The sequence below is a fragment of the Trichomycterus rosablanca genome, chromosome 12, assembly GCF_030014385.1.
Source record: "Trichomycterus rosablanca isolate fTriRos1 chromosome 12, fTriRos1.hap1, whole genome shotgun sequence".
In the NCBI taxonomy this organism is placed as follows: Eukaryota; Metazoa; Chordata; class Actinopteri; order Siluriformes; family Trichomycteridae; genus Trichomycterus; species Trichomycterus rosablanca.
The window spans coordinates 14,334,231-14,361,233 of NC_085999.1; the positions used below are offsets into that span (position 1 = coordinate 14,334,231).

At 38.6% G+C, this 27,003-nt stretch overlaps 1 protein-coding gene across 1 annotated transcript in view; it reads right to left on the reverse strand.

The window, feature by feature from the left end:
• Positions 1-26,355, reverse strand: part of LOC134324549 (NALCN channel auxiliary factor 1) — a 162,667-nt gene extending 136,312 nt beyond the window's left edge. Inside the window, exon 1 of the mRNA XM_063006428.1 lies at positions 25,714-26,355. Within this exon, the coding sequence (XP_062862498.1) occupies positions 25,714-26,355 (642 nt within the window). The remainder of the gene's footprint in view (positions 1-25,713) is intronic.
• Positions 26,356-27,003: the final 648 nt, after the last annotated feature.

Genomic DNA, 27,003 nt, shown 5'->3' on the forward strand with positions numbered 1-27,003 from the left:
TGTATCACTACCCTGTTGAAACGGAGTGTGTTTACACCAGAGAGGCAGTGAAAGCACACCGCAGTTTGGACGCATACAATTAATTATTAAAATCATTATTGTGTCATCTCCCCTTTTGTGTCTGTTGAGTTAAGAGCCATTATAATATGATAAAAATATGACAAACCACAGTGAATTACTTCTCATCTGAATTAGAACATATTAGCTAATGCTAAAACGATTTTTTATAGCCTAACTGGAAATACATGAAATATTTTACAGTAAGCACAATGTACTCATAAATAGAATGTTTACTTTTTGTATTACAAAAGTAGAACCATGTTTCTTTACAGGTCTGTGTGTCATTTAATAATTAAGCTAAGCTAATTATTACAGCTAATTAAGCCGTTAATATAATTCCATATAGTGACATTTCCCCAAAATATAGTCCTATAAAGTTATGGCTTTTACATCGTATTCTCAGGAAAATGTAAACTTTTTAAGGCTTATGTTAGGTTTATGTTTATTCTGTTCTATTAATACAAATATTAAGCGCCTGCATATTTTAATACACTTAAGCTAAACGTCAGGGACAAGACACCAAGAGAACAGCGTTTAAGTGAGTACATTTGTTCACAATATTTTATTATGAAATAATATATATTACATTTATTATAAGAGTTGATGGTGGGTATCCAGCCGGTTCTATTTACAGCAGCAATCCAAGCGTTTCGCTGTGCGTGGTCTTTTGGAAATCTGTTCACCTTAATTTCTGAAAGCAAGTTTGTACCTGGCCTGAGGGAACATCCGACAACCGAACAACACGGTCCTAACTTTAATTTAGACATACTGTCAGTAAATCACAACTGAACTAGCGCAAAAGAATTGAAGCAGTTGTGCTCAATCGCTGTTGTTCTGAGCGCTGTTTACCACCAAGCGGAAGCGTCTTAGGAACATCAACGTCACTTCCTGGACTCATGAATATTCATTTGAAACGGTCTATAACAAAGAACATAGATCTCAAGGTCAGGCACAAACATAAACATGGGCACATGGACATCAGGGTTACATAAGCAAGTTGTTACATCTTGTGCCCATCTGAGACAGATTATTTGAAATACAAAGATACAATACCAGGCAAGATAGGCACAGAATAAGAAACAAAGTGAACACAATGATACACACTGTGAACACAAGACTAACATGGACAACTAGGCTAAAGGCTAATGCTAAGCTAACAGCTATGCCAATGCAAAGACTTGAGAGTGTTCAGAATCAATCCTTAAACTAACACGAACCTTAAACTGTACTAAACAAACAAGCAAAGCCAAATCCTAACTACTAACAAGAACAAGAGGGGCAAGACACCATGGGAAGCACCAAGTCAAGTACAAGGCTAGGACTAAGGCTTTAGGCTATAACAAGGCACATAGACATCAAGGTAATACAAGAGCTAGGCTACAACAAGGAACTACTCTAACAAAAAACCATAGATCTTAAGGTCAGGTGACAAACATGGACATCAAGGTTACATAAGCAAGTTGTTACATTAATCTGCCCATCTGAGATTGATTATTTGAAATTCAAAGATACAATACCAGGCAAGATAGGCACAGAATATGGAACAAGGTGAACACAACAATACACACTGTGGAGGATGACTAGACTAAAGCAAAGCTAACAGCTATGAACCTTAAACTGTACTAAACAAGCAAGCAAAGCTAAATCCAAAGCTAAAGCTTTGCTAACTACTAACAAGAACAAGAAGGGCAAGACACAATGAGAAGCACCAAGACAAGTACAAGGACAAGACAGAGACTAGTCTAGGTCTAGGCTGTAAAAAGGCACATGGACATCAACATAAAACAATAGCTAGGCTACAACAAGGAACTACTGTAACAAAGAGCATAGATCTTAAGGTCAGGTGACAAACATGGACATGGACATCAAGGTTACATAAGCAAGTTGTTACATTAAACTGCCCACCTGAGATGGATTATTACACAGAATATGGAACAAGGTGAACACAACAATACACACTGTGAACATAAGACTATCAACATGGATTACTAGGCTAGAGGCTAACAGCTATACTAATGCTAAGACTTGAGCGTGTTCAGAATCAATCCTTAAACTAACACGAACCTTAAACTGTACTAAACAAACAAGGAAAGCTAAAGCTGAGCTAACTGCAAACAAGAATGTGAGGGGCAAGACACCATGGGAAGCACCAAGACAAGTACAAGGACAAGACAGAGACTAGGACTAAGTCTAGGCTGTAAAAAGGCACATGGACATCAAGGTAAAACAATAGCTAGGCTACAACAAGGAACTACTATAACAAAGAGCATAGATCTTAAGGTCAGGTTACAAACATAAACATGGGCATCAAGGTTACATAAGCAAGTTGGTACATTATTTGGATTATTTGACAGGATGTATGTTCAACTATATACAGTTTTTAAATTCGAAGATACAACACAAGGCAGACTATCAACATGGACTACTAGGCTAAAGGCTAATGCTAAGCTTACAGCTTTGCTAATGCTAACTAAGATTTGGGAGTGTTCAGAATCAATCATTAAACTAACATGAACCCTAAACTGTACTAAACAAACAAGGAAAGCTAAATCCTGTTAACAAGAGGGGCAAGACACAATGGGAAGCACCAAGACAAGTACAAGACAGAGACTAGGACTACGTCTAGGCTATAACTAGGCACATAGACATCAAGGTATTACAAAAGCTAGGCTACAACAAGGAACTACTGTAACAAAAACATGGACATTGATGCATGGACATCAAGTTTACATGAGCAAGCTACAACAAGGAGGGTTTAAGGCTAAACTTTTCTTATCAAGCTTCAACCAAAGGTTAGATCAACAGCCCTCAATTCCCCTAAACAGTGGAATTAAGGTAACTTACCAAGACAATGATTACACAACAAGGAATAGGTGATCACATGTTTTTGTGATCATGTCTTTTAGTTCATTCCGACGCTATTTAACTGGGTTAAGACCTCTGCACACAAACTGGAGTTCCTCTCCGTGAAACCCATCAAACCATGTCTTTGTGGACCTTTGTGCTCTGGGACGGTCATGCTGGAACAGGAAAAAAACCTTCCCAAAACTTCAGCCACAAAGTCAGAAGCATAAACCTAATGGGTTTAATGATTTCATAAACCCATTAGCAATTGGGTGTATAGTGGGTCTCTCTCTCTCTCTCTCCGTTATGCATACACATGCCCTTTCTCTTTCTATGCCCTCCACCCTCTAATTTTTTACTAGAGGTTTACTTTTTAATCTTATTACATATCCAACTTTATTACCTTGTTACGACTTGTCCGTACCACATCCAAAGTGTCATTCGCTCTGTCTCGCATTTTAGCTTTGCGATCATGATCTCCTTGAAGCCAGACTAATAAACACAATGTTTACATTAGTGGGATTATTCTATAAAAATAATGCTGTTCTTCTCCTTAGAGCAAAATAAATCTTTAAGCAAATTTACCAGGAATTTTGGCAAATTTAGTACAGGTATACCAGGTGAAATGATTTTTTTTTTTTTATGCATTTTTTCTCCCCTTTTCTCCCTTTTAGCGCGTCCAATTGCCCAATTGCGTCATGCTTCCTCTCCACCAATTCCGATCCCTGCTCTGATTGAGGAGAACGAAGTTAACCCATGCCCCCACGACACATGGGCAGCATGCCGTATGCATCTTATCACCTACACTTTGACGAGTGCAGTGCAGCGCAGCACTGTGTACGGAGAGACAAACCCTGAGAGCACTCTTTTCTCATCTCTGTGCAGGCACCATCAATCAGCCAGCAGAGGTCGTAATTGCATTAGATATGAGAGCGTCCCTATCCGGCTTAATCCCACCCATATGTGAACAACAGGCCAATCGTGGTTCATGTGGCTGCTCAGTCCAGCTGGCAGGCAGAGCTGAGATTTGATACGATATATTCGAGATCCCAGCTCTGGTTCCAGCGTGTGTTTTTACCGCTGCGCCACCTGAGCGGCAAGGCAAATATTTTAACTGACAGGAAGCAGCTGCTCTGAGGAAACACAAGAAAGCTAAAAGAAGTGGAACAGAAGTTAAACTGACAGAATAAGTTTAAGTTGGCTGTTTGCTAAAAGGAGATTTTTTTTTACAGTAAATTAATGTGTGGTTTAGTTATTAATTATTAAGTAGGGTGGCACAGTGGCTCGGTGGGTAGCACTGTCACCTCACAGAAAGAAGGTCCTGGGTTTGATTCCCAGGTGGAGCAGTCCACCACTTTTTTTTTTTTGGTTTGTTTGTTTAAGCATTTTTCCCCTTATCTCCCAATTTAGCATAGTCAATTTGTCTTCCGCTGCTGGAGACTCCGGTCGTGCTTTCGAGGAGGGTATATTCACCTGCCTCACGCTCTCTCTCAGGTGCATGCACAGTCCATCGACCCCTTCTTATTCGCCCACATGTTCAGTAAATTCACGCACAACGAGCTACACACTGATCTCCACGCTCCTTCACTTCCTGTACAGGCGCCTCGGGCTACTAACCAAGGTCCTTACACAGTGTTAAAGAACCTGGCCACATTAGTCCGGTCTTTTTACCCACCCGGCAGACTTTAAATAGCCGATTTTGTCTGCTGCAGGCATTGCCAATTATGCCCGCTAGAGTGCACCCAGCCAATCGGTAGCAGAGCTGGGGCCCCAATCTGGGAGTTCAGAATCCCAGCGCTGGTGTGCTAGCGGATTATCCCGCTGCACCACCTGGGCGCCAGTCTGAGTCCTTTCTGTGTGGAGTTTCCATGGTCTCCCAGTGTCTGTGTGGGTTTCCTCCGGGAGTTCCAGTTTCCTCACACAGTCCAAAGACATGTCAGTGAGGTGAATTGAACATACAAAATTGTCCATGACTGTATTTGACGATAAAGTAACTACCATTTCTGTCATGATTGTAACCAAAGTGTGTAAAACATGGCGTTAAAATCCTAATAAAGAAATAAATTACAAAGTACTTACATAAGCTACTTTTCAAACTAATATTTAGCAATTAAATAAGGACTTTCTGTTTATTGCTTAAAGAAAAAGTGTCAAATGTGTCACTTTTCTAAGTGTCAAAATTTGCTATTTTCACGTTTGTTATTTTAAGTAGTGGAAAATGTTGTATGATGAAAGACCCTTCAGAAACATGCCACAATTGACCACCATAGCCTTTCCTGGAAAATAAAACCTGAAGAAACGCAATTTAATGATGTCATGTTTTCTTAGTGATGGCTCCTCCAGCTACACTTTCTCCGAAAATCAAGCAGTACTATAAAAAGCTTACTAACCTGTGTATAATCGGTCTAATCGCTGTGCTAGGTTGTATTGAGCCCTAATCTTACTGAAGAATTCTTACAAGAACAGGTTATAGAACTAGTAATTACAAAGTCTTAAGAGTCTTAATTGCTTGGATTGTATTCTGTCACAATGCTGCACATTGCTGAACGCCTTAAAGGTAATAAACAGCTTGACATGAAACATTCATATTTTTGGACTTTTGTTATGCACAGTTATTATGGAGGCAGTCTCAGAATAAAATGAAAATGATGCCTTACAGCAGTTGGTGAAACACATCATGACAACAGTGGTTCTATTTCACATATTTTATATATATTAGTACTGAACAGAATGTGTTAGATGTGAATCTTACTGCTACAGTTACAGTGTCCTGTTAAAATGTTCTGTCTTAAAGCATTTTAGAAATGATTTGGATATTTTGCATCATGTCCCAGTACAAAGATAAAACTCTGTTAATGTTTAGTCAGCACGTGTCTGTTAGTGGGTGGGATATATTAGGCAGCAAGTGAACATTTTATCCTTAAAGTTGATGTGTTAGAAGCAGGAAAAATGTAAGGATTTGAGCGACTTTGACAAGGGCCAAATTGTGAAGGCTAGATGACTGGGTCAGAGCATCTCCAAAACTGTAGCTCTTGTGGGGTGTTCCTGGTCTACAGTGGTCAGTATCTATCAAAAGTGGAAGGGAACACATGGCACCAGGATGCACTATGAGAAAAAGGCAAGCCGGCGGAGACAGTGTTTTGGGCAATGTTCTGTTGAGAAACCTTGGATCCTGCCATCCATGTGCATGTTACTTTGACACGTACCACCTACCTAAGCATTGTTGCAGACCATGTACACCCTTTCATGGAAACAGTATTCCCTGATGGCTGTGACCTCGTTCAGCAGGATGATGCGCCCTGCCACAAAGCAAAAATGGCTCAGGAATGGTTTGAGGAGCACAACAATGAGTTTGAGGTGTTGACTTGGCCTCCAAATTCCCCAGATCTCAGTATAATCGAATATCTGTGAGATGTGCTGGACAAACAAGTTCGATCCATGGAGGCCCCACCTCACAACTTACAAGAGTTAAAGAATCTGCTGCTAACATCTTGATACCAGATACCACAGCACACATTCAGGGGTCTAGTGGAGTTCATGCCTCAACAGGTCAGGGCTGTTTTGGCAGCAAAAGGGGGACTAACACAATATTAGGAAGGTGGTCATAATCGGTGTATATTCCTCTTATTGTTTTATCTACATTACTGCAATTTTTAAATATAACATAAAGACCTGTAGATATGAAAAAAAAAATCAAGTGGTAGACCCCCCTTTTCTCGACCCTGGCCAGGATTAAGCAGGTGATTAAAGAAAGAAATTACTGACTGAATGAATGACATTCACAAAATGACAAAAAAAGAGATCAACAAATGATTCAGAAACATTAGACATAAAAAAAACCCTGCATTTAAAGCTGTAAGAATCAAAAAGCATATACACAGTTGAGTCACATTATTATGACCACGTCCTACTTCCAACGGTGACAGTGCGTAGCTCATTAAGGAGTCATTTTTTGTGAGCTGGCTTGGTGGGTATATAAGTTGTGCAATAGGCAGTCTGCACATACAGTATATCCCTTGATGGGATCTTCCAGCAAGACAATGTGACCTACTTCAATGTGTCTGACTTTAACCCAATTGCGCATCTGTGGGACCATCTCGATCATCGTTCATCTATGGATCCTCCCCCACGCACCCTCCAGCAGCTGTGGGATACGACTCCAGGTACCTGTAAAAACCTACCAGGCCCTTACTGAGTCACTCCCAGCACGTCTAGCTGCTGTCCATGCTGCACACGGCATTACTCTGGATATTAGCTGGTGGTCATAATAATGTGACTCGACTGTGTATATATTTTGCACACATCTGTAAATATATTGAAATATAAAAAGCAATGAAATGGTGATGATAAACAATACTACAATACAGGTTCATTTTACTGCAGGCTATACTGTACGTCTTTCTAAGCATCCAGTAATTTCCACTGAGCATAATTCAACTTATACTAGTTATAACAAAAATTTGACAGATAGGTCACTGTATTAGCTGAAAAATGTGTTTCGGTGCATTGAAAAAAAGGGTCTGTTAGCAAAAAGAAAAAGAATTTGAGCTTCTTGCAAATAAACAGTACGTCCATGCATAGCATAACTAGCTGGCTGAAGGGAAATAGATTTACTGTCAGTGTGTGTGCATACATATTTATTTCCTCGCCGAACTGTACGTGTGAAAAATGTAGCCTCAGTGCGGCTTTCCTGTGCTGGATGCAGTAAAGTATTATTTACACTGTACCTGTCGTAATGGCTAGGCAAAGTATCATGCTGCTACCCTAAAATCTTTTAGACATACTGGAACAGAGGCAGTTTGGCAAATAAGCAAAGTACAGCATGAAGAAATGCATTTTAGCATTTTCACAGTAAGTGGCAGAGACAGTTCACTGACTATATAAGAAGGGGAATCATTAACACTGGAGCACTGAGGAGCCAGGTGTAGCCCTGCACCTGCAACAACTGAAAATGCACCCACTTTGCAGGAGGTAATTAAGAAATGAAAACTTATAGTCAAAATACGAGCACCGATAACAGCCTACACAAGGGGCACTCAGCTCCACCAATATGCACATCCTGGACCTAGAGTGTGCCAAAATGTGGGGTTTACTCTGGAAAAGGGCTGCCATGCAGTCTCTAGGGTAGCTTGCTCATCCTGGACAGTTCCATTGTGATGCCCAAAAAGTGCCACATTAGCTGGTGAGTTTCCAGAAAGTGTGCTGGCCTCATGTGCCTGCAGAAGACTGGATCTGACCAAGTCTGGCATCACAGTTTCAAGAGAAAAACAGATTTCAATATAAAACTGTTAGGAGGAAACCATGATAAACAGAAACACTTCCACCTGGAGCGAGTTAACATTCAATAAAGTGCAGGTGACTGTCATTGAAGAGGAACTGACAAGTCAATCATCCGTGCCTTAATGCCCCCTCGGTCCCCTCTGTCCTCACACACACCTCCACAGATCCTCCACAACAACTGTTAAGGTTTGTTGTAAAAAATGTGTGTCCGTATATATGTATATACACCTTGAAACAGCTCTAATCTGCACTTAGCTGATCTCACTATGAAACAGCAGCTCCATCTGCAGTGTGTGTGTACCTGCAGAAGCGAGATGGAAGATGGGACTGTAAGAACAGTTCTGTTCAGAGACTGCAACATCTAGAATAGCAGGCAGGAGAGGGGGAGGATTGCCATTAAGCTTTAGCCTTGTAAAACCGCTGCAGGAAGTGGTGTTCCCTCGCAACAGATGTATACTGTCATTTAATATTGCAGGCCGGTTATGCTGTTTGCAAAAGGAAAACCAACAGTGGTCTAATTTAATAAGACGGTACTTAGATCCTAGATAGGAGAGAGAGAGAGAGAGAGAGAGAGAGGTGGATAGATAGGTAGATTAGGTATTAGAACTGCAATTACACTAACATGGTGATTACATGGAAGTGTTTGTTGCTTAAACTCATTGGCTTCTTTATTAGGAAAACATACCTTGTTAGCACTCATGAGCTTGTGTGTGTTAATGTTCCAGTTAATATTTTATCAGCGGACACTTTCTGATCACAGGACGCTGTTGGCTTTATATTCTTAGTTGGAGCACTATTCTCCACCCAGGATTGACAGTGAGGTGTTTGAGAAAGTCAACACAACACTGCTGCACTTTAAAAACTTAAATCAATGCATCATACAACACTGTGTTATTACTAGAGATGCATGAGTACCGATACTGGTATCGGGTATTTGCCCGATACCGCCCTCATTAACTTGTACTCGTACTCGCAAACGAGGCTCCGATACTAAACATCCTATACCGTGTGCCTAGTGCACGTTGCTCCGTTATGCCTAGTTCACACTACACGAATTGTGCCCTGATTTTCGCTCGGTGACTGGTCAGCGCTAGATTTGCCGGCTCGTGAGCAACTCGGCCTTCGCTCAGCGATCAAAACTCGGCTCTCGATCGCTAAGTGTGAACTATCCGACAACTCAATCCGACCGGCTCGCCGAGATTTCTAGCACGTCAGATCAGAGCGGTAGAGAGAATCTACAGCTCTGCGTCAGATATCTGATCTGAGATGTGCGACTGGGAATGAGTGACATGTCGAACAGCCCATGTGAATGCAGGATACGGTGTGAGGGGAAACGCAGGAGAGGAGTGTAAACAGGTGGGACAGGGGGATAATATAGTTTATATCAGAATACACCAGCACACACACGTTTTACAGTATTTCTGACCTGATCGTTCTCTACAAAACATAACAACAAAACACCAACATTGCAAAAATATTTATTAACCTCCAACTCACTACAGAACAATCCATGCTATTCGTGTTGCCAAATCCACTCAGATTCATTTATTTCTCCTCCTTGATTTCATCACATCAGCGCACAAACACTTTGATCTCTCGCAACTTGTTGACGTGCATTTTTTGCCGTGGTATCATTATACTTCTCGTCACTTCTCACGTGTGTTTTTTGTTTAAAATAAAAAAGGTATTCTAAATAGGTATTGGTATCGGTATCGGCAAGTACAAAAATACATGTACTCGTACTCGTACTCAGTTGGGAAAAAATGGTATTGATGCATCCCTAGTTATTACCATGTTAGTGTCAATGCAATGCTGAGAATATTTGTTTATTTGTCACATGCAAAGTCATACACAGTACAACTAGCAGTGAAATGCTTCGATCAATGTCCAGTCACAAAAGTAATATAGAAAATGTACACAAATATAGAAATGATTTTAATTAAAAATAGAAAAATAGAAATGCAAGATGTGCAATATAAACATATAACATTTATACCACTGTAATAACATAGAAGTTGGGGTTTATTTTTTATATATAATTACACTGATCAGCCATAACAATAAATCCACCTCCTTGTTTCTACACTTATTGTCCATTTTATGAGCTCCACCTAGCCATAACCATATAGAAGCACTTCGTAGTTCTGCAATTACTGACTGTAGGTTATCTTTCTCTATATACCTTTTTAACCTGCTTTCACCGTTCTTTAATGGTCAGGACCCCCACAGGACCACCACAGAGCAGGTATTATTTAGGTGGTGGATGATTCTCAGCCTTGCAGTGACAATGACATGGTGGTGGTGTGTTAGTGTGTGTTGTGCTGGTATGACTGGATTAGACACAGTAGTGTTGCTGAAGTTTTTAAATACCATGTCCACTCACTGTCCACTCTATAAGACACTCCTACCTAGTTGGTCCACCTTGTAGATGTAAAGTCAGAGACGATCGCTCATCTATTGCTGCTGTTTGAGTTGGTCATTTTCTAGACCTTCATCAGTGGTCACAGGACGCTGCCTACGGGGCGCTATTGGCTGGATATTTTTGTCCAGCAGTGACAGTGAGGTGTTTAAAAACTCCATCAGCATTGCTGTGTCTTATCCACTCATACCAGCACAACACACACTAACACAACACCACCATGTCAGTGTCACTACAGTGCTGAGAATGACCCACCACCCAAATAATACCTGCACTGTAGTGGTCCTGGGAGAGTCCTGACCATTGAAGAACAGCATGAAAGGGGGCTAACAAAGCTTGCAGAGAAACAGTCAGTAATTGTAGAACTACAAAGTGCTTTTATATGGTCAGTGGAGCTGATAAAATGGACAGTGAGTGTAGAAACAAGGAGGTGGTTGTGACTGAGAGACTAAGAAAGAGATTATAGTCCGGATTTAGTGCCATCTGATTTCCACATTTTTGGACTGCTCAAAGAAGCTTTAAGGGCCATAATTGTAAGTCATTTTAGATAAAGTGTCTGGTAAATGCCACAAATGTAAATGTAATCTTTTCAAAGCAGGCATAAAGATATTAAAAGTAAAAACGTAATAAAGAAAACTTTATTGCAACTTAATAAAATGAATCACATCCAGTGTTATGATTAAATAAAAGCAAAAAAAGGAATATAAAGTCCTCCTGTGTGGTGTCCACAGGATCAAATCTTAATAATTTAGCATGTGTACTTTATATTACACCTAACATATTCTGTGTGCAGTGTACAGGCAGATCTTAAATTTAGATTTATGTGTGCATTTTGAGGGCTGATGTGCATAATTTGGCTACTAAATCCCTGATACTGACACACAGCTGTATTCTACATAAGGCCAAAATGCTGGGCAATGCAGGTAGCACAAATCTGTATCCAATTAATAATTTACCAATGCAACAAAACAACTGAATCACACACACACACACACACACACACACACACACACACACACACACACACACACAAAGGTGTGGTCACAAGAGAGCAGGCAGCTTGTACCTACTCTTCCACTACCTAATTCAGAGAGGTAAAGAGATTATATGTACATAATCCTGGCTCTCTTCCTGCTCAGAGGAAGCTCTAATAAGTGTCTCTGCTTCACTCAGCTTTCTGATATGCTGCTTTTAATTACCCAGCCCCCACAGCAGTGCACCTCCACCTCAACCAGCACCCCAGACTCAGTCCCTGCAGAGAGCTTGTACGCTCAGCCTGCTCTGTCCCAGTGAATAAACACATCCCACCTGTGCTAATCAGAGCACTTGTTATACCATTGGGGTGCCATAAAGCTCTGAAATCTGGACCAAAGTTCACCAGTTTGAGTCACACTATGTAAATGTAAACATAGGAACTTAATAGATTTTTTTAATGATGTAACCAACAGCAAACTAATATCTAAATACAAATGATTAGTTAATGATATTAATTATAAAACTAATTATTAATAATAATACTAATACTGCTACTACTAACAATAAAACAAACAAACAAAAATAATAATAAAAACTAAACCCTACACTTAATCAGATATATTGAGGTTATAATAATTCACAAATGCAAAAAAAAATACTTCAGGCAACAATATCTAAAATAAAAATGATATACCAACACAAGAAATAATGAAGTCATAGTAACAAATAATAATAATAAAATAATAATACAATAATAATAATAACAACAACAATAATAATATGCTACTACTACTACCACCACTACTACTACTACTAATAATAATAATAATAATAATGAAAGCAAAGGTTACTTGTGCAAGCATCATTCTCATTCATTCTATTGTTTTTGCCAGAAGTAAATTATAATTATAATAATAATCATTATTATTATAACTAAAATAATAAAATTAATAATAAAAAAGAATGAATAATAATTTATTGCTTTTGTTTTATAAAAAAAGTAATCAATAATAACATAATTATTATAATGATTCACAAATGCAAAATATCAACTTCAAGAAACAACTTTAAAAACTAAAATACAAAATATATACCAACAGTAAAAAACTACAACTGAACTAATACAAGTCATTGAAACAAATAATAATAGTATTAATAATAATAACAATAATAATTTACTACTACTAATAATAATAACAATATACTACTAATAATAGTAAATTAATAATAATAACAATAATAATATACTACTATACTACTACTAATAATGATAATAATAATAATAATAATAATAACAACAATAATAATATTCTATTACTACTACTACTAATAATAATAATAATAACAATAATAATATACTATTACTATTACTACTACTACTACTAATAATAATAATATACTACAACTTATAATAATAATAATAATAATAATAACAATAATAATATACTATTACTACTACTACTACTACTACTACTAATAATAATAATAATAATAATAGTAATAACAATATACTACTACTTCTAATAATAATAATAATAACAATAATAATGAAAGCCAGCAAAGGGTACTTGTGCAAGCATCATCCTCATTCATTCTATTGTTTTTGTTTTTACGTAGAAAAATGAATTAATAAATAAATAATAATAATAATTAAAATAATAAAATTAATTATAAAAACTAATTAATAATAATCTATTGCTTTTGTTTTATAAAAAATACTAGTATTTAAAACAAGTATTTAAAAACAATGCAATAATAACATAATTATTATAATTAATATACCCTATAATTATTCAGGGACATTGGGGTTATAATAATTCACAAATGCAAAATATTTACTTCAGGAAACAACTTTAAGAAATAAAATTAAAAAAAGATTAACCAACACTAAAAAAAAAACAACAACTGAACTGATAGTAACAAATAATATTATTATTAATAATAATAATTTTAAAAGCAAACTACTTGTGCAAGGAGACATCATTCTGATTCATTCTATTGTTTTTGCCATAAGTAAAAAAATAAATGCCATTTGTCATATATACATATGCAGGTGTACAGTACAATGAAATTCTTCACATATCCCAGCTTGTTCTTGGAAGCTGAGGTCAGACCACAGGGTCAGCCATTGTACGGCACCCCTGGAACGGTAAGAGTAAGGGCTCTGCTCAAGGGCCCAACAGTGGCTGCATGGCAACAACATGAGACATTCTAATATAAGCTCAATAAAAATAAAGCAATATTGCTTAGCAGCATACTTCTGATGGCTTGGTTATTTACAGGCATTTTTAGGGGCACTAGTGCACTGTAGGAATATATTAAATTTGACTCTTTCAACTGATAAAATAATTAAAATTCAAATCCAAATGACATCTAATCTACATACTAGAAGAACATGAGGCACAATTACAAATGGTGGCACAGCTTGTACAGTAAATGCTGCATAGCTTTCACAGGGACCTAGTTGTGATCTTTACTTCTGCTTGCTTTCCATTCCCACAAGTATTCAAAGGATTTACTGCTTGAAATTGCTGATAGCTGTGTGTGAGTGAGAGAGTAAATGTGTGTGTTTGGTGTCTTGTGTTAGATAAGGACCCTGTCCAAAGTGTTTTGCCATCTTGCACCCACTATTTCCAGGTTGTGTCGGACCGATCATGACACTAACCAGGATAAAGCAGTTATTGAACTTTATGAGTAATAAAGAACATTGTTTATATTCATTTAAATTAAAGTTTCTCTGGATAAGACACAGCAGCGCTGATGGAGTTTTTAAATACCGTGTCCACTCACTGTCCACTCTATTAGACACTCCTACCTAGTTGGTCCACCCTGTAGAGACGATCGCTCATCTATTGCTGCTGTTTGAGTTGGTCATCTTCTAGACCTTCATCAGTGGTCACAGGACGCTGCCCACGGGGCGCTGTTGGCTGGATATATTTTTGGTTGGTGGAATATTCTCAGTCCAGCAGTGACACTGAGGTGTTTAAAAACTCCAGCATCGCTGCTGTGTCTGATCCACTCATACCAGCACAACACACACTAATACCTACTCTGTGGTGGTCATGTGGGGGTCCTGACCATTGAAGAACAGCATGAAAGCAGACTAAAAAAGTATGTAGAGAAACAGATGGACTACAGTCAGTAATTGTAGAACTACAAAGTGCTTCTATATGGTAAGTGGAGCTGATAAAATGGACAGTAAGTGTAGAAACAAGGAGGTGGTTTTAATGTTATGGCTGATCAGTGTATGTGTCTTTAATGGGTATATTGCATCACATCCACATAAAAAGTTACATTCGCACATTAAATGGTGTACACATCTGTATCAAGTAAATGTAAAGCAACACTTTTTTCATTTTATACAGTATAATTCTGTATGCTCTGTAAGTCAATTTTAAGGCAGTTCCATCAAAAGAAAATCAGTCCAGCGTGTAGAAGTGCGCACACACAAACACACCCAGAGGAAAGGCCAGCCAAAGCAGGCACAATCACATGAGTGCAAATTAAATTACACCGGAAGATAAGGCCAGGTCTAGACCTGCAAAAACAGCCCCTAGAGAGAAAATCTCAATGTTATTTTTTTTTCCTTTAAAATGTGTGTGTAAAAATTTTTGGGGTTTGTAAGCATGCCATATTTACAAAAAAATTATATTTATTTAACCACTACTGATATCTAAACCTTAATACTGGCTAATACCAGGGATCGATGTTAACACCAACTCTATTTAAGCTTCTGATATTGTGGTAAAGCCAGTGCCTGTGACAGGGTGCTCACCAGAAAGTAAAGCGCCAGATGTCACTCCATAGCTGAGAAATAAACAGATTAACCAAAGCACAGGACACTTAAGCAGAGAATACATGAAAGGCACATTGCAATAACCTAAAAATTACAGAAAGAAAATAATAACTCTAACTGAATTTGTGAAATGAACCTGAAATTCTAGAAATCGATAACACAAAACCAAATGTGCAAAACCGCCTTATAGATAGATAGATAGATAGATAGATAGATAGATAGATAGATAGATAGATAGATAGATAGATAGATAGATAGATAGATAGATAGATAGATTTGTTATACTGCTTTTTACAATAGACATTGTCTCAAAGCAACTTTACAGAATGCAGGACCAACAGACCAAAAAACCCCTGTTGAGCAAACTGAGGGCAACAGTGGCAAGAAAAAAACTCCCTTAAAAATTCAGAGAGAAACCTTGAGAGGAACCAGACTCAGCAGGGATTCCCATTTACCTTGAGTGGCCTGGAGGATCATTTGAATAAATGGGATTTACACAAATCATACATACACAAAATTCAATTGGACTAAAAGTTACAACTAGCAAAAAAAATAATAATAATAATGTAAACAATTGGAGTTCTTCATTATTCAGTCCAGTCTGTGATAAACTCACAAAATGGATAGTGCAGAGAAAGTTTAAAAAGTAGTGATGACAATCTTGAAAAGGTAGAAGCCATGGCAACTGGAGAAACCAAAAGCTGATCCGTTTACCAACTACTGTAAGTCCCTGGAAACGAAAGAAGACTGAGTGGACTCCTCAGGTCTTGTGAGTAGAGCTACATGGAGCACAGGAAGTGTATTAAGGTAGATAGTGAATCAACATTATCCACTTCAAGATTACAATAGAAAGCCTTTATTTGTCATATATCATATATACAGTACAACAAAATTATTTCTTCACATATCCCAGCTTGTTTGGAAGCTGGGGTAAGAGCACAGGGTCAGCCATCGTACAGCGCCCCTGGAGCAGAGAGGGTTATGGGCCTTGCTCAAGAGCCCAACAGGGATTCGAACTCTCAACCTTTCAGTTGATAGCCCAACACTCTATCCACTAGGCTACCACTGTCCCTTGATCAGCATTTATGTCTAGTTCACACTACATGATTTTTTTGCCCGCCGACAGGTTGCCGACAAATGCGCCAGCTCAGCATTCGCTCGGGGCTTGAAAATCAGCTTTCGATCGTTGTGTGTGAACTGTTCGACGACTTGATCCGAGCGGCTCGCAGATCGCTTGCAGACTCAATATCTAGCACGCGAAATATCTGGACCTGTCGGCGACTCAAAATCCTGCAGTGTGAAAAGTGCTGTGATCATGTTAAGACAGGCAGTGAGTGTGGCGTAGAACTACGGCCAATAAAAACGCAGTGAGGGAAACCTGGGGGAGGAGTTGTAAAGGTCTACAAGCATGGCTACAGAAAAAATATAGTTTCTATCAGAACAGAGTGGCATACACACAAGCTTTACAGAAGTTATCGTCCACACCAAACCATAATACCATTGTTGGATGTCAAAAGTATTGCCTTCCTGTTTTTTGCATCATACCAATGCACAAACAACTTGGAACGCTTGCTTTTTGGAACACACATGGTATCATTAAACCCCTTGTCACTTCTTGTGTGTGTTTTAGTTACAAACTGTACTTTGGGAGATCAATCGTGTAGTGTGAAAACCACAACTTAAAAGACTCCCGATTACAAGAGATCAAGCCATGTAGTGTAAACTGTACAGCGATCTGACCATGTATAAAGTCGTGTAGTGTGAACTTAGCATTAGGCAATACAGGCATGAAAGGTCAGGATGTTACAGTGCTGTCAATCAACAGATCCAAAACTACAACACATTAAAGCTGAGTCATATATGGCACACTGGGACAAACTGAAATGATCTCTGGATCTTTTCATGTGAGCAGTAATGACAGAATAAAATAAAACTGCATCTATGACCTTAAACACTACCAACAGGATTTATAATCTAAAATGAAACGTATTTAAGCAGTAAGAGCAATTTTGACACTGGACATTTGTGGCTTTTTCCTGTATACACTCCTGGGGTTGAAATACCTTAATGAATACTCTTGGTGCAGTAATAAAATAACATCTGCAATGTTGAGGCCTTTACCAATGTAATTAGATCGTTTAGCTTGGGGCTCTTACAGTGCAGTAATAGTAAGGCTGCATTCACATGGCGTGGTAAAATGTCTTGTTTCAAATGAAACAAGGTGGTGCCATTTGATTTGATTAAACTTTGACCCACTTACACCCACACATGGAGGTGAGCTAATGGGGACTTGGGTTTGGATTAGTTTGTTTAGATCCAAACACTGCCGATATTGCTTAAATGGTTGTAATTTGCCATGAAAGTCTCATTATGCAACGTGTATATCAATGAATTAAATCGATTTACCACCTCCGTCTTTTCTAATTAATGCTGCATTCTGCTGCAAGTGATTAAAGCTGACTGTCTCATAAATAACCAAATATTTTACTGTCATTTACGTAATAAAAATTCATTTGTCCTCACTATGAATAAACAACAGCTCTGTTATTTCTGAATTACTTCAATTTTCCTCACAGCTTGCATTTCTCTACAGTTGCTAATACATATGACATATTTTAAAACATTTAGGGTTACCTAAAATTCAACCCTATTCAAATAATAAGGGTTAGATATTAGATTTAGTTTGCTGAACATACAACTTTTCTGTTCAGTAGTGAAATACTGCAATTAATAAAAGACTGTGTGAAATGCTTCTACTGTACATAAAGACCAGATTCCCCTGCACGAAACCTACGCTAAAAGCACAGAAGCTCAGCTGGCACAAAATGCGGTCTTTTCACCTCATTAATTCTCCTTGCAAACAGACTTACAGGTCTATGGGTCTTTAAGCCTGAACATAAATTTAAGCTGTGAGAAAGGATGAAGTGCTTCTGCTTAACACCACCTCAGTACCAACTGTAGCTTAGCTGGTCAATATAGCCAGGACTTCCCTCTTACTAGAATATCATTAAGTACTTACACTGATCAGCCATAACATTAAAACCACCTCCTTGTTTCTACACTCGCTGACCATTTTATCAGCTCCACAATTACTGACTGTAGTCCATCTGTTTCTCTACATACTTTTCTAGCCTGCTTTCACTCTGTTCTTCAATGGTCAGGACCCCCACAGGACTACCACAGAGCAGGTATTATTTAGGTGGTGGATCATTCTCAGCACTGCAGTGACACTGACATGGTGGTGGTGTGTTAGTGTGTGTTGTGCTGTATGAGTGGATCAGACTCAGCTGCGCTGCTGGAGTTTTTAAATACCGTGTCCACTCAATGTCCACTCTATTAGACACTCCTACCTATTGGTCCACCTTGTAGATGTAAAGTCAGAGACGATCGCTCATCTATTGCTGCTGTTTGAGTTGGTCATCTTCTAGACCTTCATCAGTAGTCACAGGACGCTGCCCACGGGGCGCTGTTGGCTGGATATATTTTGGTTGGTGGACTATTCTCAGTCCAGCAGTGACAGTGAGGTGTTACAGCGCCGCTGTGTTTTATCCACTCATACCAGCACAACACACACTAACAGACCACTACCATGTCAGTGTCACTGCAGTGCTGAGAATGATCCACCACCCAAATAATACCTGCTCTGTAGTGGTCCTGGGAGAGTCCTGACTATTGAAGAACAGCATGTAAGGAGGGTAACAAAGCATGAGAATCAGATGGATTACAGTCTGTAATTGTAGAACTACAAAGTGCTCCTATGTGGTAAGTGGAGCTGATAAAATGGATAAAGTGGTTTTAATGTTATGGCTGATCGATGTATTTATGTGAAACAGAAAAACTAGAAGGAAGAGAGAGAGAGAGAGAGAGAGAGAGAGAGAGGGGAGAGAGAGATGTTTACAAAAACTAAGATCAGATTTGCAAATTAGATTGTGTTAAAAGGCTCTCTGTTTCGCAATCTGATTTCATTAAGAACAGTGCTGAGCTGAACATCTACATGCAGTTGCCTCTGTATTGATTAAGCACTAAAAAGGAAAAAGACTGAATATGTGCTTGTGCTGCCTCTCAAAACACAGCTACAGTACATGGTTGCTACATTTGCTAGGTTTGGTTTTAGTGGTAGCAGTTTTGTTTTGAACATTTGGTTTTGATTACTAGATGAATAACACTGAACCAAAGGTGCACACACATTATATCTCTACCTATAAAACAGCAAACCAAACCCTCTAATGTTACCCCTCAAAATGTACTTTAAATATATATTTATTGTTAAGGATAAATTAAGAAGACTTCTGCATAGATTCCAAACTTCTCATTGGTATTTAAAATATACTGTACATTATATGGCCAAGAGCATACAGATGCTCCTGGATTTACAATACTTACGCTCCAATAAACCCATTGTAAGTTGATTGTATTGCAAACCAATGAGTTTTATACATACTACATATATCATAACCTAGCCTACTTTAATATGCTTTAAACACTTCCATTAACCTACAGTGAAGCAAAATCAAACACAAAGCATATTTTATAAAAGGGCTCCATATCTCATGTTCTTAATTAAAAGCAGACTGGTTATACAGTACTCGCCACCAGCAGGAGGCACAGATGGGCATTTTATAGACATGATGGATAACAACTGAGAAACAACATAGATACAGGAGGCTATCCAAAAAAAATTTGGCAACACAGAACACTACAGTATAGCATATCAGTTGTACTGTATACGCTAGCAACCATGTGGCAGCAGTGTTGCCAGGTCCAGCATAAAGTCTGTCTAAAACCTACCCATCTGAAGCTGAAACCAGCCCAAAACCTGGAAAATCTCAGCTCAGTCAGCTGACTGCTCACTGGATCGCTTGTTTATGAAAAAAATCACAATTAACAATTCAGAATACACTGTGTACGGAAAGTGTATGTGTACTGTATAATCGGATTCATTGTAAAGTCGAAATATAGTAAACAAAACCATTGTGATCCGAGGAGCGTCTGTAAAATCATATAATTATACAAAATGAATGATATGCTTCTAACTTTATTCTTTGCTGCACAATGTGAGATGCTTAAAGGCATGGTTTGACCAATTTGGTGTGTGGTTAAACACCTTTGGAATTACTTGGAACAACAATTCTAATTGCATTCTATGCACAATGCATTCGCAAATAACATTAGACTTGTGACTGTCAGAGCGCTGGTTTATCCTGCAAAATACAGATTAGATTTTTTGTGTATCTAAAGCTAACCTTCCTCTAGCAGTTTAGATTTACTGGACAGCATTTTTTATGAATGAGCACAAATTCCCACAAATACTCTTTGAAATGTTGTTTACATTACACTTACAATTTCAGCATTTAGCAGATGCTTTTTTCCAAAGTGACTAACAGTACTGTGACAGTATCATGTCTAAGCAATTGAAAGTTAAGGTCCTTGCTTAAGGGCCCAACAGTGGCAACCTTGCAGTGGTGGGGCTTGAACTGGAGACCTTTTCGATCACAGGCTATAACGTTCTCTTGTAAAAAAGCTTTTTGGCTTTTCCATTTCCATAATGTGATGTCCAATAAGTTCATTACCGGGCATCCACATACTTTTTTGTTGTTTCAGCACCATGGACAAGGCCCAATACCTGGCCACCATAGCAACATGAAATTGCATAAAATAATGATCTAGCACTTGGTGTTATTAGACCAACTGACACTAATCAAGGATGACACAAAAATCATATAATATTACTACTGCTATCAAGTCTCATGGATGTGCAAACAAACCTAAGATGAAATAGATTAACATAAGCTACATTCACTTCCCTCGACCATGTATGAGCCAGTTACCTCCAAACACTGTGCATGGTTTTGTAATAACAGAAAATCAATTGGCCTGAAATCTGTTCGACTATATAGTTAAGCAGGTTTGTGTGTTTAAAAAAAAGTGTGTTTTAAAAAAAAAGTACAGCAATCTAAATCAAGGTCACCTTTTATTATTTTTTAAAGCAGGACACCGACCATTTATTATTCAGGACATGATGTTTGCAACAAAATTGAATTCTGTACTGAAGTTAAAAAGTTGAACTGCAACTATTTTAATGTGTTCCTTTTCAGCATTTGCTGAGCATTTTAGAGGGTTTAAAACATGTTTGCTGGAAACCATTGAAGCAGTCTGCTAACTCTGCCCTCTGTGGCAGAACATTTACTTTAGCTCTTTCTCCATATAGCATCATGACCGCAGTTCAAGATTAGTAATTTAAAATAAACTGCAAAGCATTTAGTATCAAAAATGTACAATTGTATTCACTATATTTAAATTTTCTGAAAGGTGAACCAAGTCTGTGACATTCAGTAGCCTTAAACAAACTTAAATCAAAAGTTCACTACTTAACCTAACTAACAATGTATAGTGTATCAGCTTCAAATTCTTGATTCTCTTCTGTTAGCAGCCACTATGGCCTAAAGTATTTGGACAACTGACTATGTTTTCAGCTGCAACAGCAGTCACTCTTCTGAGAAGGCCTCTCAAGATTGGTCAAGAAAGCCTCAATTGATGTTCCAGTTTATGCCAAAGCTGTTCAGTGGGGCTGAAGTCAGGGCTCTGTGCAGGCCACTGGTGTTTCATTAAACCAAGCTTTTCTTCATGTCTTTATAGAGCTTGTTTTGGACACTTTGCAGCTAAACTATAGCTGCAAAGATGGAAGCATATATTTCCTGGAAGCACAAATTTAAACATACATATGGATAGATTATGGTTCAACAAAAGTAAGTAAGTTTGCTGAGAAAAGTGTATATTGTGATTTGTAGCATGTAGCATATAGCATGGTGTCCTTTTATCAAAGGCCTAGACAGCTCTTGAAATGAAGATGTGATAGGCATTATATTTTAATGTGTGGTTTAATAAATCCTGCTGAATAAATGGAAAATCCAAGGAATTATGGATTTGCATAAACTACTATTGAAGTTATACTAAATATGTCTACCTGCGCCATAACACACACACCAAGCCAAAGTAAACAGACAAGGGGAAAAATCAATCATGCACTGTTCTCGCATATCTCTTTTTTAATAAGGAAAGCAAGAAGAGCTTACCTAAAACAACCCTGAGCTGTGTTTTGTTCTTCAAGTGAGAAACATCACTGCCTCATTCAGTAATAAAACACTGCTATCATAGATGCAAGGAGTAGCATTGTCATTTGTCAAAGCAGTGTAAAAGTTGGGAAAGTGAATATAAAACCATATAAAGTGTTTATTTGTTCAAACTGACACTTTATACAATTACAATGAGTTGCTTTGGATTTCACCATGAATAGAATACATTACATTGACACAATTCTTGTCCACAGAAAGTATTTTTAGTGTTTTAAAACTTACCATACATCCATAATATGCACAATTTTGTGAATTCAAACCAAATCAGATTTGTGTATCAACTCAACTCCAAGTGTATTGATGTCGATGGCTGAATTAATTGTGGAAACGTTCTTTTTGGCTAAACTTACAAATAAACGTGTCAAAAAGGATACTATAGATACAAGATGCAAAAAGGGAGGTGGGTCATATTGTGATTATAGTGTAAAAAGTTCACCTTAGTGTTTTAATTACATACTTTTATTTACTTTGAAATTATAGGGATTGGCCTCCTCAGAAAAATCAGCCATTTCAATGAAAGTGATGATCTTTACATCTTTACAGCTTGTTATTTATTGTAAAAAGTGCAGTGGTAGCTGAGCGGTTAGGACAATTGGTTATTAATTGGATGGTTGCTGGTTCAAACCCCACCACTGCCAAATTGCCACTGTTGGGCCCTTCAGCAAGGCTTCAATTGCTTACATTTTGTAAAAAGCATAAAAATTGTCAGTAGTGTTTGAAACAATAGCCAGTCATGACAACACAGATGACACTATTATTGTTATTATTATAATAATGCCAGAATGTAATGTGTTAGATAATTAAATATAATACTTTAAATTACAAAAAATAAGAAAAACGAGCTCTCATATGTGTGATTAAAAAAAAGTTTCAGCATTTATTTACACCAGAATGCCACCTTACATTAAGAATAACCTAAGTGTATCAACCTGAAGCTGCCACTCTGGACCTAATTCATATGTGGAATATATTCACACACCAAATACTAAATACCAAAAATTAAAAAGAAGCTCCAGCATTTTTTCTAAATGATCCACAAGTGCCACAGCAGTAGCACACATAAACACCACCACTTTACCTGAGTAAGACCTGGTACCCATGGCACTTAGCAAAAAAGCCACCACACAACATAATAATAAAAACACAGCAGAACTGTAGCCTGCATTAAACGTGAGAGGTTGTTATGTACTGTAGCATGTAGGGAAAAGCAAAATGATCCAAGCAAATGACTTGGTAGCGCAGTGGTAGCTGAGCGGTTAGGACAATTGGTTATTGATTGGATGGTTGCTGGTTCAAACCCCAATACTGCCAAATTGCCACTGTTGGGCCATTCAGCAAGGCGTCAATTGCTTAGATTTTATAAAAATCAATTTTTAAATTAAATTGTCAGTAGTGTCTGAAACAATAGCCAGTCATGACAAAACCAATGACATTATTATCACAACTATTACTATGAATAATAATATTGTGTATAGATTATAATAATACCATTACGTAAAGTGTTAGATAACTAAATATAACACTTTAAATTACTAAAAATAAGCAAAACAAGATTTCATATGTGTAATTAATAAGAATGTCCAGAATGTCACCTTATGTTGAGAATAAAGCTGCCACTCTGGACCTAATTTATTATGGAATATATTCAAACACCTACAAATACTACATATCAAAATAAGAAAGAAGCCCCAGCATTTTTTTCTAAATGCTCCACAAGTGCCACAGCAGCACCACACAGAAGCACCATCACTTTACCTGAGTAAGACCTGGTACCCATGGCACTTAGCAAAAAAGCCACCACACAATATAATAATAAAATGAAATAAAAAAACATAGCAGAACTGTAGCCTGCCTAAAACGTGTGAGGTAGCATGTAGAAAGAAGAAAATGATTTAGTGCAGGGGTAGCTAACGTTTAGGACAATTGGTTATTGATTGGATGGTTGCTGGTTCAAACCCCAATACTGCCAAATTGACACTGTTGGTCCCTTGAGCAAGTCTTCAGTTGCTTGCATTTTATAAAAAGCAGTGTGTCTGAAACAATAGCCAGTCATGACAACACCAATTGCATTGGTATTATTATAAGAAGAAAAAGAAGAATACTAATGTAATTATTATTAATGGAATGTAAAGTGTTAGATAACTAAATATAATACTTGAAATTACTGAAAAATAAGCAAAACAAGCTTTCATATGTGTAATTACTAAGAAGTTTCAGCATTTACTTACACCAGAATGTCACCTTATATTGAGAATAAACCTGAAGCTGCCACTCTGGAACTAATTCATGTATGGAATATATTCAAACACCAAATACTACATATCAAAATAAGAAAGAAGCTCCAGCATTTTTTTTCTAAATGCTCCACAAGTGCCACAGCAGTACCACACAGAAGCACCATCACTTTACCTGAGTAAGACCTGGTACCCATGGCACTTAGCAAAAAAGCCACCACACAACATAATAATAAAATAAAAAATAAAAAAAACATAGCAGAACTGTAGCCTGCCTAAAACGTGTGAGGTAGCATGTAGAAAGAAGAAAATGATTTAGTGCAGGGGTAGCTAACGTTTAGGACAATTGGTTATTGATTGGATGGTTGCTGGTTCAAACCCCAATACTGCCAAATTGCCACTGTTGGTCCCTTGAGCAAGTCTTCAGTTGCTTGCATTTTATAAAAAGCAGTTTTTAAATTAAATTGTCAGTAGTGTCTGAAACAATAGCCAGTCATGACAACACCAATGGCATTGTTATTATTATATTATTATTATAGGAAGAAGAAGAATACTAATGTAATTATTATTAATGGAATGTAAAGTGTTAGATAACTAAATATAATACTTGAAATTACTGAAAAATAAGCAAAACAAGCTTTCATATGTGTAATTAATAAGAAGTTTCAGCATTTACTTACACCAGAATGTCACCTTATATTGAGAATAAACCTGAAGCTGCCACTCTGGACCTAATTCATGTATGGAATATATTCAAACACCAAATACTACATATCAAAATAAGAAAGAAGCTCCAGCATTTTTTTTTCTAAATGCTCCACAAGTGCCACAACAGTACCACACAGAAGCACCATCACTTTACCTGAGTAAGACCTGGTACCCATGGCACTTAGCAAAAAAAGCCACCACACAACATAATAAAATTAAAACACACAGCAGAACTGTAGCCTGCATAAAACAAGCAATTCCTACCGTGCATTCATCCATGCATGTCCGCACCGAGTACACGTCCGTTTCGTATTTCTGAACCAGCAGCTCAAACTCCTGGTATCTCTCCTGAGCTCGCCGGTCGAGGCTCTGGTAATCCTGGACGCACCGGGTGCACGTCGCCATATCCAGGCCGCAGCTGGCGTTGTCCTGACTCGAGGAGCCGTAAAACAAATCCAAAAGGGAATAGGAATCACAAAACGGCAGGTACAAATCGCTCAGGTTCCACTCGGCGTCCGAGAGCCCGGAGCACACGGCCTTGGCGTCGGCCACCGCGAAGCAGCTCTTGGACACGCTGTCGGGGTGGCACGCTTCCAGCCGCCGCAGAGGTCTGCTAGAATTCCCTAGAAAAAGAAAAGTGTGTTCGGGGAGAGGTCGGTACTCCTGATCCGTGGCGTCCCTGAACGCGTCCGGTCGCTCGGCTTCAGCGCTGCTGGTCCGTGTGGCCTCGGCGCACAGCCACAGGCGATCAGCGAGCAGGACGCTCGCAAACAAGAAGGAGGCCAAGCGCAGTCGCCATCGCTGGGCCCGGTGCGAATCGGCGGATGTCTTGTCGTCCTGGCGGGGTGCAGAGCGGATGCTTAGGCCGTCATCTTGCTGCCGACACGTCCGAGCACCCCTGGTCATATTTTAGGAAAGCGCGGCGCCGGCCGACTCCACCGCGACGGCTCCTCTGCCACAATATTCATTGACTTTGGGGGGTGGACTTGATGGATATTTTTTTTCCTTGGTCCTCTCTCTCTTTAGCTCGCCCACTCTCACGCTATAGCCGTGTCGCTCTTTCTGCGTCTAATGCGCGCACTGATAGTGTGCCATCACCACACGCTGGCATATTCCCGTAGTGCCCGGCTCTCAGTGCCAGCATTTCTCTCCTGCTTCTCTGCGAATAAACCCTTTTTTTCCCCTCCTGTCCTTGTCAAAGGAAGAAGAACGCAAGAGCCTGGCGTTGCGGCGCGCCGATTTGCCTGCTCCGGTTTTGCGCAGATTGCCACATCGAGCCTTTTCGGTTCACAAGCTCAAGGATCATCTTCGGTCCTGGGCTAAGTTGTCGCCATGTTCGTCTTGAAGCACTTTTTTTGTGAAGGGGGAGCTGGGTCATTTGCGTCATCTCCAGCGTGGCGGTCGCTCCATCCTGGCGCAGTGTGGAGGACTGTGCGCGCACGCCGATTCAATAAAACCACTCAACTGTCCGCCTGCAAAATCCCCCGCATGTTAGACACCACCAGCCTTCTCCACGCATTCCACTATTTATCTTCCCAAAGAAAGTCAGCAAAA